Source organism: Neolamprologus brichardi, chromosome 7 (genome assembly GCF_056152115.1).
Source record: "Neolamprologus brichardi isolate AB-2024 chromosome 7, ASM5615211v1, whole genome shotgun sequence".
In the NCBI taxonomy this organism is placed as follows: Eukaryota; Metazoa; Chordata; class Actinopteri; order Cichliformes; family Cichlidae; genus Neolamprologus; species Neolamprologus brichardi.
The window spans coordinates 62385202-62400270 of NC_142110.1; the positions used below are offsets into that span (position 1 = coordinate 62385202).

At 42.1% G+C, this 15069-nt stretch overlaps 1 protein-coding gene across 1 annotated transcript in view; it reads right to left on the bottom strand.

Annotated features, from left to right (window-relative positions):
* The window catches only part of zcchc14 (zinc finger, CCHC domain containing 14), a 36789-nt gene that overhangs the window by 3384 nt on the left and 18336 nt on the right, over window positions 1-15069 (bottom strand). The window contains exons 4-13 of the mRNA XM_087844058.1: window positions 10634-10701; window positions 10425-10496; window positions 9615-9679; window positions 8082-8254; window positions 5629-5665; window positions 5018-5525; window positions 4787-4884; window positions 2155-2252; window positions 1686-1838; window positions 208-1452 (exon numbers count right to left, since the gene is read on the bottom strand). Of these exons, the coding sequence (XP_087700184.1) occupies window positions 208-1452; window positions 1686-1838; window positions 2155-2252; window positions 4787-4884; window positions 5018-5525; window positions 5629-5665; window positions 8082-8254; window positions 9615-9679; window positions 10425-10496; window positions 10634-10701 (2517 nt within the window). The remainder of the gene's footprint in view (window positions 1-207; window positions 1453-1685; window positions 1839-2154; window positions 2253-4786; window positions 4885-5017; window positions 5526-5628; window positions 5666-8081; window positions 8255-9614; window positions 9680-10424; window positions 10497-10633; window positions 10702-15069) is intronic.

A 15069-nucleotide genomic window follows, 5' to 3' on the forward strand; every position in this document is an offset into this window, starting at 1 on the left:
GCAAACTAAATCGTGTGAAGAAAAAAGACTGAAAACTGAAGTAAAATTTGTTAGAAACAAACATTTTATATTTAAATACAAAACGAACAAGTAGAATTATCAGTTATTATATTCTCAAATGTACTGTCCTTACAGCCAACTGCATTTATAAATGTATATCACACATTAAAATCTGGTATTTTTCACACTCCGTACTCACTGACTCACCTTGCTGTGTCGCATCCATGGGTGGCTGTTTGCAGTCCTCGGCTCTGTGTCCGTGGGCACCGCAGTTATAACATGACAGGTTCCCTGCTGTCCTTTTCTGCCCACCGTTTCCCATGATGCCATGGGGCTGGTAAAAGCCGAACCCCTGCTGCTGGTCATGTGACAGCGGGCTGTGGCGGTAGAGGGGCGGCGGTACCATCATTGGGTAGGAGAATGGTGCAGCGCCTGTGCCGGCGGTGCTGGACGACGCTATCAGGGGGCTGAGATGGAGCAGAGGACCCAGGGTGAAGAGTGAGGGCCCGGCCGAGAACGGCTGCAGGTAGCTGGCTGCGGCGTATCCAGGTAACGCCCCGTAGGCGCCGCAGTTCCCTCGACAACCGCAAGAACTGCAAACACATACGGAAGGACTGTGACCAGAACTTTGATCCAATGAAGGAGCAGAGGAGGGTGAAGGAGAGGGGCTGGAGGAATGCTGGGGTGGGTAGTAAGTGTTGCCCGGGACTGCAGCCACAGGAACGGTGCTTGCTGTTGCCATGGGAACATAGCTACCTCCACCACTGGAGCTGCCAGTCTGAGAGGCGGATTTTGAGGAGGTGCAGGACGAGGAAGCGGAGAAAGAGGCGAAGGAGGATGAGGATACAGGGGGGTAAGAGTAAAATCCAGATGGAGAAGGGGAGGAAGAGGATGAGAGGTGGAAGTGGACAGGGGGGTGGGAAACGTGGTGGTGGCTGTTGGAGGTGGAGGTCAGAGCGCAGCTGGTTTCTACCATCAGACTAACACCACCTCCCGCAAGACCACGACAAACCACAGAGTCCTGAAGTCCAGACGAGCCATCCATGTTGACCCTGGAGAACAGGTTTTCCCGTCTCACCCCCACCCCAGCCCCCACCCCGAGCCCTGAACTGAAGCTTGCACCGGCCACAGGAAGGCTCGAGCCCAACGGCTTAGTCCGGTCCTCTGTGGCCAGTGGAGGGGGCCTGGGCTTGCGAGGGGAGGTGAGGATGCGTGCTGGGTTTGAGACCGGGGAGAGCAGCGTCTGTGGGTAACCGCCCTGTGGGTGATAAGCAGATTGCGGGAGGCCGAAGGGGAGGTGGGAGGAGCATGTGGGAGGGAGAGGAGGAGCTGGATCGGTTTGGACGGGCAGGACCTGGGCTGTGGGGCGACTGGAGCCTGTCGAGTTCAGAATGAACATGCAGGGCCGATCCTTCTCTGGACCACTTCCTGCTGTATCTGGAGCCAACACACCTGCAAGAGATTTGTGTTTATATAACATTTGCATATATATTTGGATATAAACGGTACGGAAAAAGCAAAAGTCTATAGTTTTGCGTCATTGATCTTATCGTTTTAACAAACTTCTATTTCAAATTTCGTTGACCTGCTTCTCCTTAACGTCAATCTAGACTTTAAGAACTGTTCTTCGGAAATCGTGCTGACGCGGTTTGAATTAATTCTGCAGTCGTGAGATAAAAACGTACGTCTGTGAATGTCTCTGGTCCTGTCAAAGGTGGAGTCGCAACTGTGTGGGGTGCGAGGGGAGCAGGAAGAGCTGGAGTAGCCCGAGGACGAGCTGCTGTCTGTGGAGACAGGGTGGTGGTGCGGCACGGCGTCCACCTCCACTCGCAGTTCTCCTGCAAAACATTTGAATACAGTTCAGTTCTGAACTGTTTTAACCCTTCCAGTGAAGTGAGTCTGCTTCATTATCTATATCTAGTACATGTCTAACGGAACCTCATAGTTCTGGAGCACGTTGATGAAACCGATTTGAATTTGAAACCAAATTTTCTTGGAGAGAAGAGCAGGTGGGCAGCTCGTGATGACCATATTATTACACTCCCTCACTATGACATCATAAAGACGCAAAAGGGAAACATTTAAAGCAATCTGAAGCCTGAGCGTTGGCTCACAGTGATTTGGCCATTCTTGGAAACAACCCTGCTCTCTTACCTGCGCTGGAGGTGGGGTGAGCTGAGGGTCCTATGTGACTGGAAGGCGTCACCCTGGCAATGCCACTGCACGGCCGCTTCTCCATCTTCATCTCCCTGCTGGGAACACGCAAGCATTCGAGTCAGAAACACAGTCTTTATAAAGTGTAGCGAATACTTAAGATAAGTATGTACTATACTGTGTTTATTAAAGGTCAATAAAACAGGCACATACGATGGCTAACTAGACACCCAGGCGGTAAAAGTCTAACAAGACTCAGTTGAGGAAAAGCTGACTGACTCATTGGCTCTGTGCCATCATAAGTGGACTAAGTGAAGTATTTTCTGAGATCCTTAAACAAAGGAAGCATGCAGCTTCCCATGTGTACTTCTTCTAGATAGCTCTTTTTGACCAGAAATTCTTTCCATCATGTTCCCACACCAAAAATGGAATTTTCTTTCTGTGAGCATTAGGGACATCATAGCAACTTGAGCCACTTGTGTGAATCTTGAATCAGTATTTCAGCCATGAACAGTAGAGAGCAGCAACTTCCTGACAGCCCAGCTAGCTGCTTCTTACCAAGGTTATTATCGTTAACGAAAACTAACGAAATAACGAAAACTAGAAGTGAAAAAACATTTTCGTTAACGGAAATAAAAATAAAAACAAAAAAAGGAAAACTAACTAAAACTATAATGAGTGTTCACAAAACAAACTAAAATTAACTGAATTTATAGCAAAAATGTGTTTAGTTTTCATTGATGTGTGCGTGTCATACAATAGTCAAGGGTGAAAATGAAGTTTAGTTTCCAGATTTTTTTCTTGCTGTGTCTCATTATGCCAGCAGGTGGCAGCACGTTAGTCGAGTCGTTTGTGTTGCTGCTCCGTCCACGCGCAGAATCATGTCAGGAAAAGTCGGAAGAAAGCGCCAGAGTCCAATTTGGGATTACTCTGAATATGACTGTGTTTTGGATAAAGCAAGTGTCTTGTAGTGCAAAGAGACAAATTATGAGGGACATTTCTAAAGGGAAAAAAATCCCACAAACCTTAAAGTGCACTTGAAAAGCTCACACAAGAAGGCTAACCTAGCTTACCTTGAGAAGGTAAGGGAGCACACTCAACCCTCATCCCCAGAAAACAGAAGCTAACCCCAGGCAAGGCAGCGTGATGCATCCCGAGACAACAGGACTGGGATATCTACACAACTGTGTGAGTCAATTACCTTCAAAAAGTTTATCAATTCACTTGAACCAAAATTACGAACACCCGGTGCTGCGAGAGTTATTAGTCTCATTGGGGCCAAGATATACATTTTATAGTTGCCTGGTATCAATGGTTGTTCATCTGCCTTTATTTATTTATTTAAAGAACCCATAGGTGGGAATGTGAGTTGTCTGTCTCTGTGTGTTAGCCCTGCGACAGACAGGCGACCTGGGTGCAGGGTATGGTAGCTGGAATAGCAACATACCCAAGGATAAGCAGAAGAGAATGACTGATATGATGAAACTGGGATTTTGTTACACTTAATTATTGCCAACACAACTAAAACTATAACTGAAACTAATCAAAACTAAACTGAAACTAAGGATTTTCAAAAAAATAAAAACTAAACTAGCAAACAATTGGTAAAAACTAATTAAAACTGATATAAAATTGAAAATCTGAAGTCAAAACTAAATAAAAATAAAAACTAATGAAAATTGCAAAACTATTAAAACCCTGTTTCTTACACACAAGTTTCAGCTGTTGTTTAACTAAGCTTCACTGAAAGAAAATATAAAGGACTCCAGCTTAAATTCGGTTATCTGTGCTCTATTTGACAAAACAAAAATAAAAGCTGAATATTTTTGTCTAGAAGCAGGTACACTTATTTTAATCATAGATCTTCATTCACTCCTATTTATTAAGGACTATCTCACAAGCGCCCCCTGCTGTGCCCAGCTGAACTGCAGGCAATTTCTGTGCTACAAAAACAACTAGTGTCTTTTACTGACCACATGGGGGAGACATTACCCACTTAACGTGCTCCTCGGGTCTCAGCTGCACCTCTACAAACACAACTATCTCTTTGGAAAATCACCACAGGAACTTTTCCAGTCTTGTTCAAGCACGTACGCACGCAAATACACAAATCACCTGCCTAATGGGAACCTGTTGATTCTGGGAATGGAAACACAGCCGAGAGAAAACAAGTTCACGCTCAGGTGTGCGTGTGCATCCGGGGTGCGCAAGTTCAGATGCTTGTGTACTTAAATCAGAGCCTGTGTTTTTGTGCTTCTGCACGTAAAACACATCTTATCTCTCCGGCCCATCCTCAGCTGGTTAACCATTGATGCTGTACGGACCATTGGTGCAGGATGTTTACCGGAGAGAGCAGCAGCGGGTCAGTCTGTTTGCCAGTTGTTAAACAGGGTAAGGCATCAGCCAAACACAGCACTTCTTAAAGTCAAAGAGGTGATTTTGGAAAACAACTGAACTGCAGAATCAAAACTATCAGTGCCACAAGCACATAAACCAACTTTGGTCTGTATACTAATATTGGAGATGGTAGAGAGACAAGTTTGTGACAAATCTGAGTGATTTCGCAAATATTTTCAGTTTTGTTTGTTTTTTTTAAAGACAGAAAAACTGAATTTTTGTTATCTGCCCTTACTCTGCAGACTTTTGGAGTTCTAGTTGGGTCTTCAGTTTCTTCTTTGCTCCTTGGGTGAGGTCGTACTTGTTCAGGTCCTCCTCTGTCAGAGCTAAAAACTGCAATTTATACAGAGGAACAAATTCAGAAGCTTACAAAGAATCAAAATGTTGAACAAGAAATATGCAAATATATGCACACGAGTACGACGTTTTATACACACAACGTGATGTAATCTAAAGATGTACCCACCTCCTCCATGGTGAGCTGTTTGAAGACGGGGTAATACTTATGGAGGCGGAGCCTGCGGAGCCAATCCAGGATGCCGTTCTGCTCTGGCGTATTGGGCTGAGACTGGGAGAGCGATTGATTATGGGACTGGGAGCGGGACTGTGAATGGGACAATGGTTGGGAATGGGACAGGTGCAGAGTCTGAGGCTGCGTACTGGGCTGGCTGCTGGTTTGTGCATGAAGGTGGTGCTGGGAGGGCTGTGGGTATAAATGAAGCTGACCATGCTGAGGATGGGGTTGGGAGGAGCTGTCGGCCCCGCTTCCTGCAGAGCCACGTGCTGGCAGGGCTGGCACGGGGGGAGGGAGAGAGGAGAGCTGTGGGGAGTGCTGGGGAGGAGGAATGGAGGGTAGGAGAGCCGGAGTTGGAAGAGGAGGGGAGGAAAGGGAGGACAAGTGAGGAGTGGAGCGAGTCAAGATGGAGTTGTGGGTGCTGATGACGGGCTGGACGCTGGCCACTCTGTACACCACCCTGAGAGACAGCAAGAGCCAATGAGCGACGTTGGTACAAGTGCACGTCTAAGACTGTACATGTGTTTTAATGCAGCGAGGTCAAAGAGGGGCAAAACTCGTACCTGTTACCTCCTTTGTACTGCATCATACAGCCAAGATCTGTGCAACAGATTCACAATAAAAACCATCATCACCATCAGGCGATAGTCACACAACACGAGGCTAACAGTCCACAAAAATCTGAAATGTCAGTCAACTGGGCGAACATTTAAGTAGTAAATATATAAGATTTATTTTATTTATCCCAAAATAGTTATATTCACTTGTTACAGCAGAAAAATATTAAGCATAAGATACTTACAACAAATATCTTCAATAAGAGCTAGCGGATATGCAGGTCAATAAAATTAAATGAAATTAGAGAACGATGAGTGTCGCGCTGACCTAGTAGGTGTGGCTGTTACTCTTCTCTTCCTCCCCCTGCCCACTACCTGCTCTGTGCTGCTGCTTGTGCATGGCCGCTGATTAGACCTTGTGCAATCTACAACTAAACGCGGCCTGGTGCGCGCCGCTCCGCCAGGTGAGCTGAATTAGAGCAATCAAGGGCTGGCGTGCCTAGTAGACCTTAAAATGCATGCAGCAGTCATTTGACCCGAGTGCGACATACTGAGAGGACAGCAAACAAGCACAATCCACTTTCCACTGTGAGGAAGACTTTGAGCTAGACGAGCTATCTGTAAGCTCTTGGACTCATATTTGCTGCTTATATGGTTGGGAACTATGGAAGCTCAATTGTGGAAATTTATTTATGCTTTGGGAAATAGTTACTGCATTTAAGTTTATAAAATTATATTGATATTAAAATGAATGTTTAAGTTTGAATAAATTGTTTATGCAGATAGTGTTTCCCACATTTATGTTAATTAATACCAAAAATAGTTACCCCAAATCCTTGGTTAAATCTTAGAACTAGTGTAAATATGTTTGGGTTAATTTAAGGAAAATAATTCTTTGTAAAAGAAAATTAAACTGGGTTAAATGATAGTCTAGACAAAAGTATTTAGCTTTAGCTATGTTAAATGGCTTTACTGAAGTGTATATATTTTTATTTCATTTGTATTCTGTATAATGCATTTAATTTACCTGAATGATTAATGAAGTGTTCTTTATTTTTTGGGTTGAAAGGTTTTTCACCTACCTACCTATCAGCTATCAAACTAGCTGGTCAAAATATATTTGAGTGAAATTCAAAGTCTGGTCTTTTTCAAGTGTGGGAACCTCACAGACAGAGAACACTTGACAATGAGAACAATCAGTATTATATGCACAAACAGCCATAATGATAAAGCTGAATTAAAATGACTCACTGAATTCAGTAAAAAATAGCAAATATCACAATGATGAAGTATGTTTAAAGGAGTAAAAGTAAGACTTGTAAACTTAAGAACATTATTTAAAAGCATGGTGGTGGTAGCATCATGCTATGAGGCTGTTTTGCCAGTGATACTGGGACAAAGTGGATGGAACAATGGAGCGCCTCCTCCAAATTCTCAACAGCGAAACAACTGCAACTTGGACACAAGTGGGTGTTCGAATGGGACCATAATCCCAAACACTCACCGAGACTGGTTTTGGAATGGATAAAGCAGGCGAACATCAAACCTCTCAAACCAATTCTACCAAGAAGAATAGTCAAATGTGCAGCCACAATAATACCAGAAGCTTGCTGATGACTACCAAAGGTCAAGGTGCAACTTGACAAAGGATATTTAAGCAAATACAAGTGTATGTTTATATTTGAGCCTGTGTATTAGAGAAAAATCCAGAATAAATTCAAACATGGAAGCAGAACAGTTCAAAGGAATCATTAAAAGCTCCAACATTACCGTAACATTCATGCCCATGACAAGTGCAGGTACATTTCTGATCGCACCTGAATGGACTAAATATATATATGTAGGCAAAATGTTACAAATGCTGTGAAAACATGTCCTTATAGCTAATTCCAACTGTTGCAGTCTGTGCAGAATTCACTGATGGGTGTGTTTGTGGAGCAAAACCGGACACATTCATTTTAGCCTTGAGTCCTGTGAGTCTGATACCCACTCAGAGGAATAAACACATGCACAAAGTACAACCACACATAGAAACACACTGCACTGGTGGCTATAAATACCCTCTGGGATGAAGTCACACTAATAGATCGAGCACTCACACACACAGCAACATGAGGTCACCACACTCTAGGCTTCCCAACACAAACATGCCATGCTGAATTCCCACACCGGACTAAAATAGACTGCGTCCGCGCCCTCCAACACCTCAGAGACACACACTGAAAATCCTGCCTGCAGTCTCACCTCCTCACTACAACCAACCAGGGCTCAGACTTGCAGCCTTGTCCTTTCCATTACCTCTCATTCCTTTCTCATCCCCAAAAACCGAACACAGGCATAATCTTTTATCTTGCCGTTCTTGCCTTTGATCTTTCATCATCGTCTATGAATAAGAATGTCTCCTCCTTTATATCTCTGTTGCTTGCTATAATTTTTTTTGCAATGAAATAATGACTTACTGGAGCTGGAGGTGAACGGGCAGGATGGGGCTATAGGAGAGGTTGGTAGTGAGGATGCAAGTGGGGAGGAGAGGGGTGAGGAGGGACAGTTGGGTGAGAGAGGCCTGGTGGAGGTAAAGAACAGCTGGACACTTTGGTGCTGGAGGACATGGCAGGGCAGGGCTGTTAGACACCTGAGTGGGACAACAGAAAGAAAGGGAAATGAGGAAGTAGATTAAAAACTAAAGGAATAGATGTTCTCCTGTCAGATTTAAACAAACGCATATATCTAACTGCAATAGGAAGGAACTTTAACATAAAATCTATATTTCTACAGACAGACCTAACGTTTCTAATCTAAACGCATCTCTGGTCTGTTTATAAGAAAAAGCCACAAGGTGCCTTTAAAGCAGTTTTGCCAGGAAAGAGTGAGACGAAGAACAAGCAGAGGACAAAACTTTATAACTTGATGGGGCTTCCAAGCGCAGGTGCAACAATAGACTGAGTTTTAAAAAAGCACTGAGCCAGACAATAAAAAGCCAGAATGCAAAACATTTGGATGTGTACAAGGATTTCAAGTTGATATGCTTAGACATTCACTTATCGTCTATGAACAATATGCTAACATCCTGAAGTGCTGTCAGTATTTTATGTGAATTGGGAAAACTATAGTTTACATAGCAATGCTTCACACAAGACTTGTTTAGGCTAGCATAGTGATGGATTATACTGTAAGAGTACTTCTAATAAGATTAAGGTTAATTTAACACAAGTAGCTTTGCTAACCAAAGTAAGATACTGTGCAAAAGTCTTGAGCTACCCCTCATTTCTTTATATCTTGCTTCCAAGGAGCCCAGCTTTCTTGTAATTGTATTTTAAGCGGTCTTGGGTAATAGCTCTCCAGGCTTCTGAAGGTCTTTTAAAGAGCTGGATCACACTAAAGTGTGAAATTTCTCACTGTAACTTCTGAAGCTGATATGAATTATCACACTTTTTCTCACATACTGTAAGCTGAGGCTACGTCTTCACTAATCCTGATAAATTTGAAAACGGCGTTCTTGTCTAAAAACGCTCCGCGTCCACACTGTCATTTTCGAACAGTTGTTCATCCACACTGACACGACTGAAAACGCTTACGTTCCTGTATTGTGCATGCGTGAAACGTAAGATGATTCGACCTGTGTCATTTCTGTCTGCCGTTTATTTACTTTTTGGCTCTTTGAAATGTTGCTGCAAAATGTCGAGGAAAAGCACAGAGTTCTTTAAATGGACTGACAATGAGGTGGAGTTGTATGACTAAAATGCATCACTGTTTCCGAAAGCCTCCGTTTATGCAGTCTACACTGCGACGCGAAAACTGTGTTTTCAAATGTATCACTTTGGAGAGCATTTTCAAAAAGCTCAGTTTTCCTTGACCAAAAATGCCATCTCAGCGTGGATGGAAGGCCAAAACAGAGAGAAAAAGATGCGTTTTCAAACGAAAATGTGTTAGTGTGGACACGGCCTGAAACAAACAAAACACCACCTCAAAAGGATGGGGGTTCTGGGACTAACCTGGGATCCAGTTCCATGGACTGAGGCGGGAACTTCTCCACTCCATCAGGAAATGCTCGTGACAGCTAAGTGAGAAACATTTTTCTTTTTATAAAAACAAAGTAAATAGAGCTCTTTGTGTCATTACTCTGCTATGCTGATGATACCAAGCAATGCCTGACTGTTCAATCACAGCTGATCATTAATTTATAGGCACAGTTGGAAAAGGTCAGGCTCATGAGGTTTAATATACACCTCAAAAACACAAAAACATCACAAAAAGATTTGTAATGATAAAGGGAGGGGCGGTCGTGGCTCAAGAGTTGGGAGTTCGCCTTGTAATCGGAAGGTTGCCGGTTCGAGCCCCGGCTTGGACAGTCTCGGTCGTTGTGTCCTTGGGCAAGACACTTCACCCGTTGCCTACTGGTGGTGGTCAGAGGGCCCGGTGGCGCCAGTGTCCGGCAGCCTCGCCTCTGTCAGTGTGCCCCAGGGTGGCTGTGGCTACAATGTAGCTTGCCATCACCAGTGTGTGAATGGGTGGGTGACTGATTGTGTAGGGTTAGGGACTAGAAAAGCGCTATACAAATACAGGCCATTTAGTCCATTTACCAAAATACGATATTTATCATGTTTAATGATAAATGATAAAACATGTTTTATGTTTTATGGTTTTATTGGTTTTCCAATAGAATTTGGTTAAAAATCAGATTTCAAACAAAGCAGCTCTATCTCCTACTCGCTTTGAGACACATTAGTTTTACTGTGCAATAAAAAGTGCCTGAATGTAACTCAGGTTCATTTTCATTCGTGTGTTGAAATGTTGGTCCTGACCTGAGACAGCAGCTCTGCTACCTCCTGCTGAGTTCTTACAACAGATACTACCAACCCATCGGACCAGCTAACCTGGAGGAGGAGAGGAAAGGAATGGGAAGAAGGCAGTGAAGGAGTAGGGAAATGAGGGGGAAAAAATATTTAAGTCTAAAAAAGTTAGGAGTCAAACAATACATGCCGGCATGTACTCGTATTTATAAGGTACCCACCTCAAAACTATACTCGCTGGAGTCTTCAGGCTTGTGAGGAACTTTCAGCACCACCCTTTCAATCACCGCTGAAAGAAGCACAGATCGTTCCGCAGATGATTAACCACATGTCACATATCTGAGACAGCTGCTTCAACACATCACTCACCCGGGGTTGATACTGTAGGTTTCAATGGCCTAGAGGAATTTAAACAGAGCTTACTCTCGCAACATGATGAATCAGAAAAGGACAGAATGACAAGCTAGAGGTGAAGCGGTTTCGAGTACTATGGTGTCACTGGGCCTGTTAACTACATTGTCTCAGCAGAAAAGTCAAAGGTCAAGGGTTGGGGTGAATGTTGTAGCGAGAAGTTTAGCATAAGATTGCTGAGAAATCTCTGCGACTACTTTCTTTTTTAGCTCTCTTTGTATGAAGTTGTAAAAGAGATTATTCTCCTGCAACAATGTGCGTGTTAAATGCTTAAAAACGAAGTAAAACGCTGTACAACAAGTGTTATCATCTCTTTATAGGAAGGTTTGTAGCTACTTTAGATTTTAGTCCAGTTTATGAAAGTTTAAAAAAGTGAAACTAATAGTCAGAAAGTTAGTGGTGAAAGACTATCTCACAAGAATTTAAACAGTTATTGTCAGCGAGGCTTAATTAAATCAAAAACAGCAAACATTTCTTCTCTTTCTAAATGTGAAGAGTTTCTTTTTTTTCTTTTTTAATTCGTATAATTAGAAAATGAATATATTTGAGTCCAAGCATCAAATCAAATATGCAACACAGATGCTGGCACTGTGGAATATCAGAGGCTTTATACAGAAAATGCTTTCATTACACTAGCACCAAAAAACTATTTCCTATTAAAAGATACCAGGGTGTAACAACCCCATTATTTACAGAGAATTAAGTTGTTATCCCACAGTTGTAAAGAGAAACCTTCCATTGTAAATGTGAGATGACAGCGTGCGGTCCCGAGCGTTGAGCTGGAGGCAACCACTTAAATTTTCTCCATTTAAGAAACCACACTCCTTGGCTAAGATGTCTCAGACAGAAAGAAGAATAAGACAACAGGCCTGGCTTTTCTGACGGTGAGTCCTACGAACTGTTTACTGGTTTTCAGTTTTGGTCCCATTTGTTCTGAGATTTTATAATCTGGGGCTCTAATTTAACATCCAGTGAATACTCTAAGACCGTATTCATGCCTCAATCAGGGGATCAAATCCAAACTCCATTTTTCACTCCACATAAGCTAAACAAACTCCCAGTTAGAGGTAGACAATAAAGACTTTTAAAGTAAAACCACAAGAATGATACTGGATTTACTATAAACAAGATAACTGCTTACAAAAATACTGCAATTAAACAGTAAGTAAATCTTTTTGCCTCACATCAGCATTGAAAACATCCATCCATCCTCTTCCCCTTATCAGGGTTGAGCCTATCCCAGCAGTCATAAGTACACCTTGAAGAGGCTGCCAGTCTATTGCAAGGCTAACACATAGAGACAGACGACCATTCACACCTATGGGCAATTTAGAATCACAGGTTAATCTAAACCCACTAACTGCATGTCTTTTGACTGTGGGAGGAAGCCGGAGTACTCAGAGAGAACCCGTGGGGAGAACTCCTTACAGAAAGGCCAGTTGGTGGATTCGAGCTCAGGACCTTCTTGCTGTGAGGCAAAAATGCTAGCCACATGCTGTCTGCATTAAAAAACACCGACACAAAAAACAGTAAAGCTGGCATCAGTGATAATACTGAGTCATAGAAAGTATAAAAGCTGGACGTCACTTCTGGTTCTGAAACGTAAACGTCTTTTTAAGGGTCACTAGAGGCTCAATCATTCACTCGTTTTGGGTCATACTGCATAAAAAGTTAAGTGCATTTTGTAAATTTTGTTCATTGTGCAGTTACAGTGTCACAAAGGAAGCTCCGCATGTTTTCATTTGGTAGGTTTTTACACTGGATGCCCTTACTGACACAATCTAAAAGGGATTTGTTTGCTCCACTTGGGACTAAACCGGGGACCATTTGCATGTTAAATGTGAATGTTTAACCACCAAATACCCCTTAATAAAAGTCCAATATTTGCTTATTGATATTAACCCTCGATCATGAAATTGAGCTTAATTTTGATTAAGGCTGATTCCTGCTTTTCTTTATCAGAAAATTGGGGTCATTCCTGACCCCAATCAAATAATAAATATAACTCATTTTATCCATAAATTAGGTATAAACTATGAATACTGTCTTAATTTTTTCAATTTTCATATAATATAGTTCAATTCAATTTTTGAAGCACCAAATCATAATAAGGTCTCAAGGTCCTTTATTATGTAATGCAATGACCTTACAATAATACAGAAAAAACCCCAACAATCATACGACCCCCTTTGATCAATCACTTGGCGACACTTTGGATGGAGCAGCTCTCATTTCTAGAAATATCGACAAATTTATTAAACCCCTCAAAACATGACTATCCAGAGTTGGGACCAGGAAGCAGAGTTGCAGTCTTACACGCCTCTCTGCAGCTTCTCTCCTCCTGCTACCCCCCCAAAAACCCATCTCCATAGAGACTGTGTCTGCTTCCAAAAAGACAAAAAACAAACTAAAAACCAGCAACAAACAACTTAAACATTTACAAAGAAAGAACAATACAGTATCCACATCTGAACCAAAGAGTAAAACAGTGAAATGTGGATTATTAAATATTAGGTCTCTCTCCTCCAAGTCTCTGTTAGTACATGACTTAATAATTGATCAACAAATTGATTTACTCTGCCTTACAGAAACCTGGTTGCAGCAGGATGATTATGTTAGTTTAAATGAATCAACACCCCCGAGTCATTCTAACTACCAGAAATCTCGAAGCACAGGTCGAGGGGGCGGTGTGGCAGTATTTTTCACACCAGTCTATTAATTAATGAAAGATCAAGACAGACTGTTAATTCATTTGAAAGCCTGATGCTTAGCATTGTCCACCCCAGCTGTGAAACTCAGAAACCAGTCTTACTTGTTATCATCTATCGTCCACCTGGGCCTTACACAGAGTTTCTGTCTGATTTCTCAGACTTTATATCTAATTTAGTTCTGAGCTCAGATAAAATAATTATTGTGGGTGATTTTAACATCCATGTTGATGCTAAAAATGACAGCCTCAACATGGCATTTAATCTGTTGTTAGACTCAATTGGTTTCTCTCAAAATGTAACAGAACCCACCCACCACTTTAATCACACTCTAGATCTTGTTTTAACATATGGCATAGAAACTGAACATTTAACAGTGTTTCCTGAAAACCCTCTCCTGTCTGATCATTTCTTGATAACATTTACATTTACAATAATTGATTACGCAGCAGTGGAGAGTAGACTTTATCAAAGTAGATGTCTTTCTGAAAGCGCTGTAACTAAGTTTAAGAATATAATCCAGCCACTGTTATCATCGTCAATGCCCTGTACCAACACAGAGCAGAGCAGCTATCTGAACGCTACCCCAACAGAGGTCGATTATCTTGTTAATAATTTCACCTCCTCACTACGTACGACTCTGGATACTGTAGCTCCAGTGAAAACTAAGGTCTCTAATCAGAAGTACCTGACCCCGTGGTATAATTCTCAAACACGTACCCTAAAGCAGATGACTCGTAATCTGGAGAGGAAATGGCGTGTCACAAATTTAGAGGATCATCATTTAGCCTGGAGAAATAGTTTGTTGCTTTATAAGAAAGCCCTCCGCAAAGCCAGAACAGCTTACTACTCATCACTGATTGAAGAAAATAAGAACAACCCCAGGTTTCTCTTCAGCACTGTAGCCAGGCTGACAAAAAGTCAGAGCTCTTTTGAGCCAACCATCCCTTTAACGTTAACTAGTGATGACTTCATGAACTTCTTCACAAATAAAATTTTTATCATTAGAGAAAAAATTACCAATAATCATCCCACAGATGTAATATTATCTACAGCTACTCTTAGTTCCATTGATGTTAAGTTAGACTCTTTTTTTCCAATCGATCTTTCTGAGTTAACTTCAATAATTACTTCCTCCAAACCATCAACGTGTCTTTTAGACCCCATTCCTACAAAACTGCTCAAAGAAGTCCTGCCATTGATTAATTCTTCGATCTTATATATGATCAACCTATCTCTAATAATCGGCTATGTACCACAGGCCTTCAAGGTGGCTGCAGTTAAACCTTTACTCAAAAAGCCATCTCTAGACCCAGCAGTCTTAGCTAATTATAGGCCAATCTCCAACCTTCCTTTCATATCAAAAATCCTTGAAAGAGTAGTTGTCAAACAGCTAACAGATCATCTGCAGAGGAATGGTTTATTTGAAGAGTTTCAGTCAGGTTTCAGAGTTCATCACAGCACAGAAACAGCTTTAGTGAAGGTTACAAATGATCTTCTTATGGCCTCTGACAGTGGACTCATCTCTGTGCTTGTCC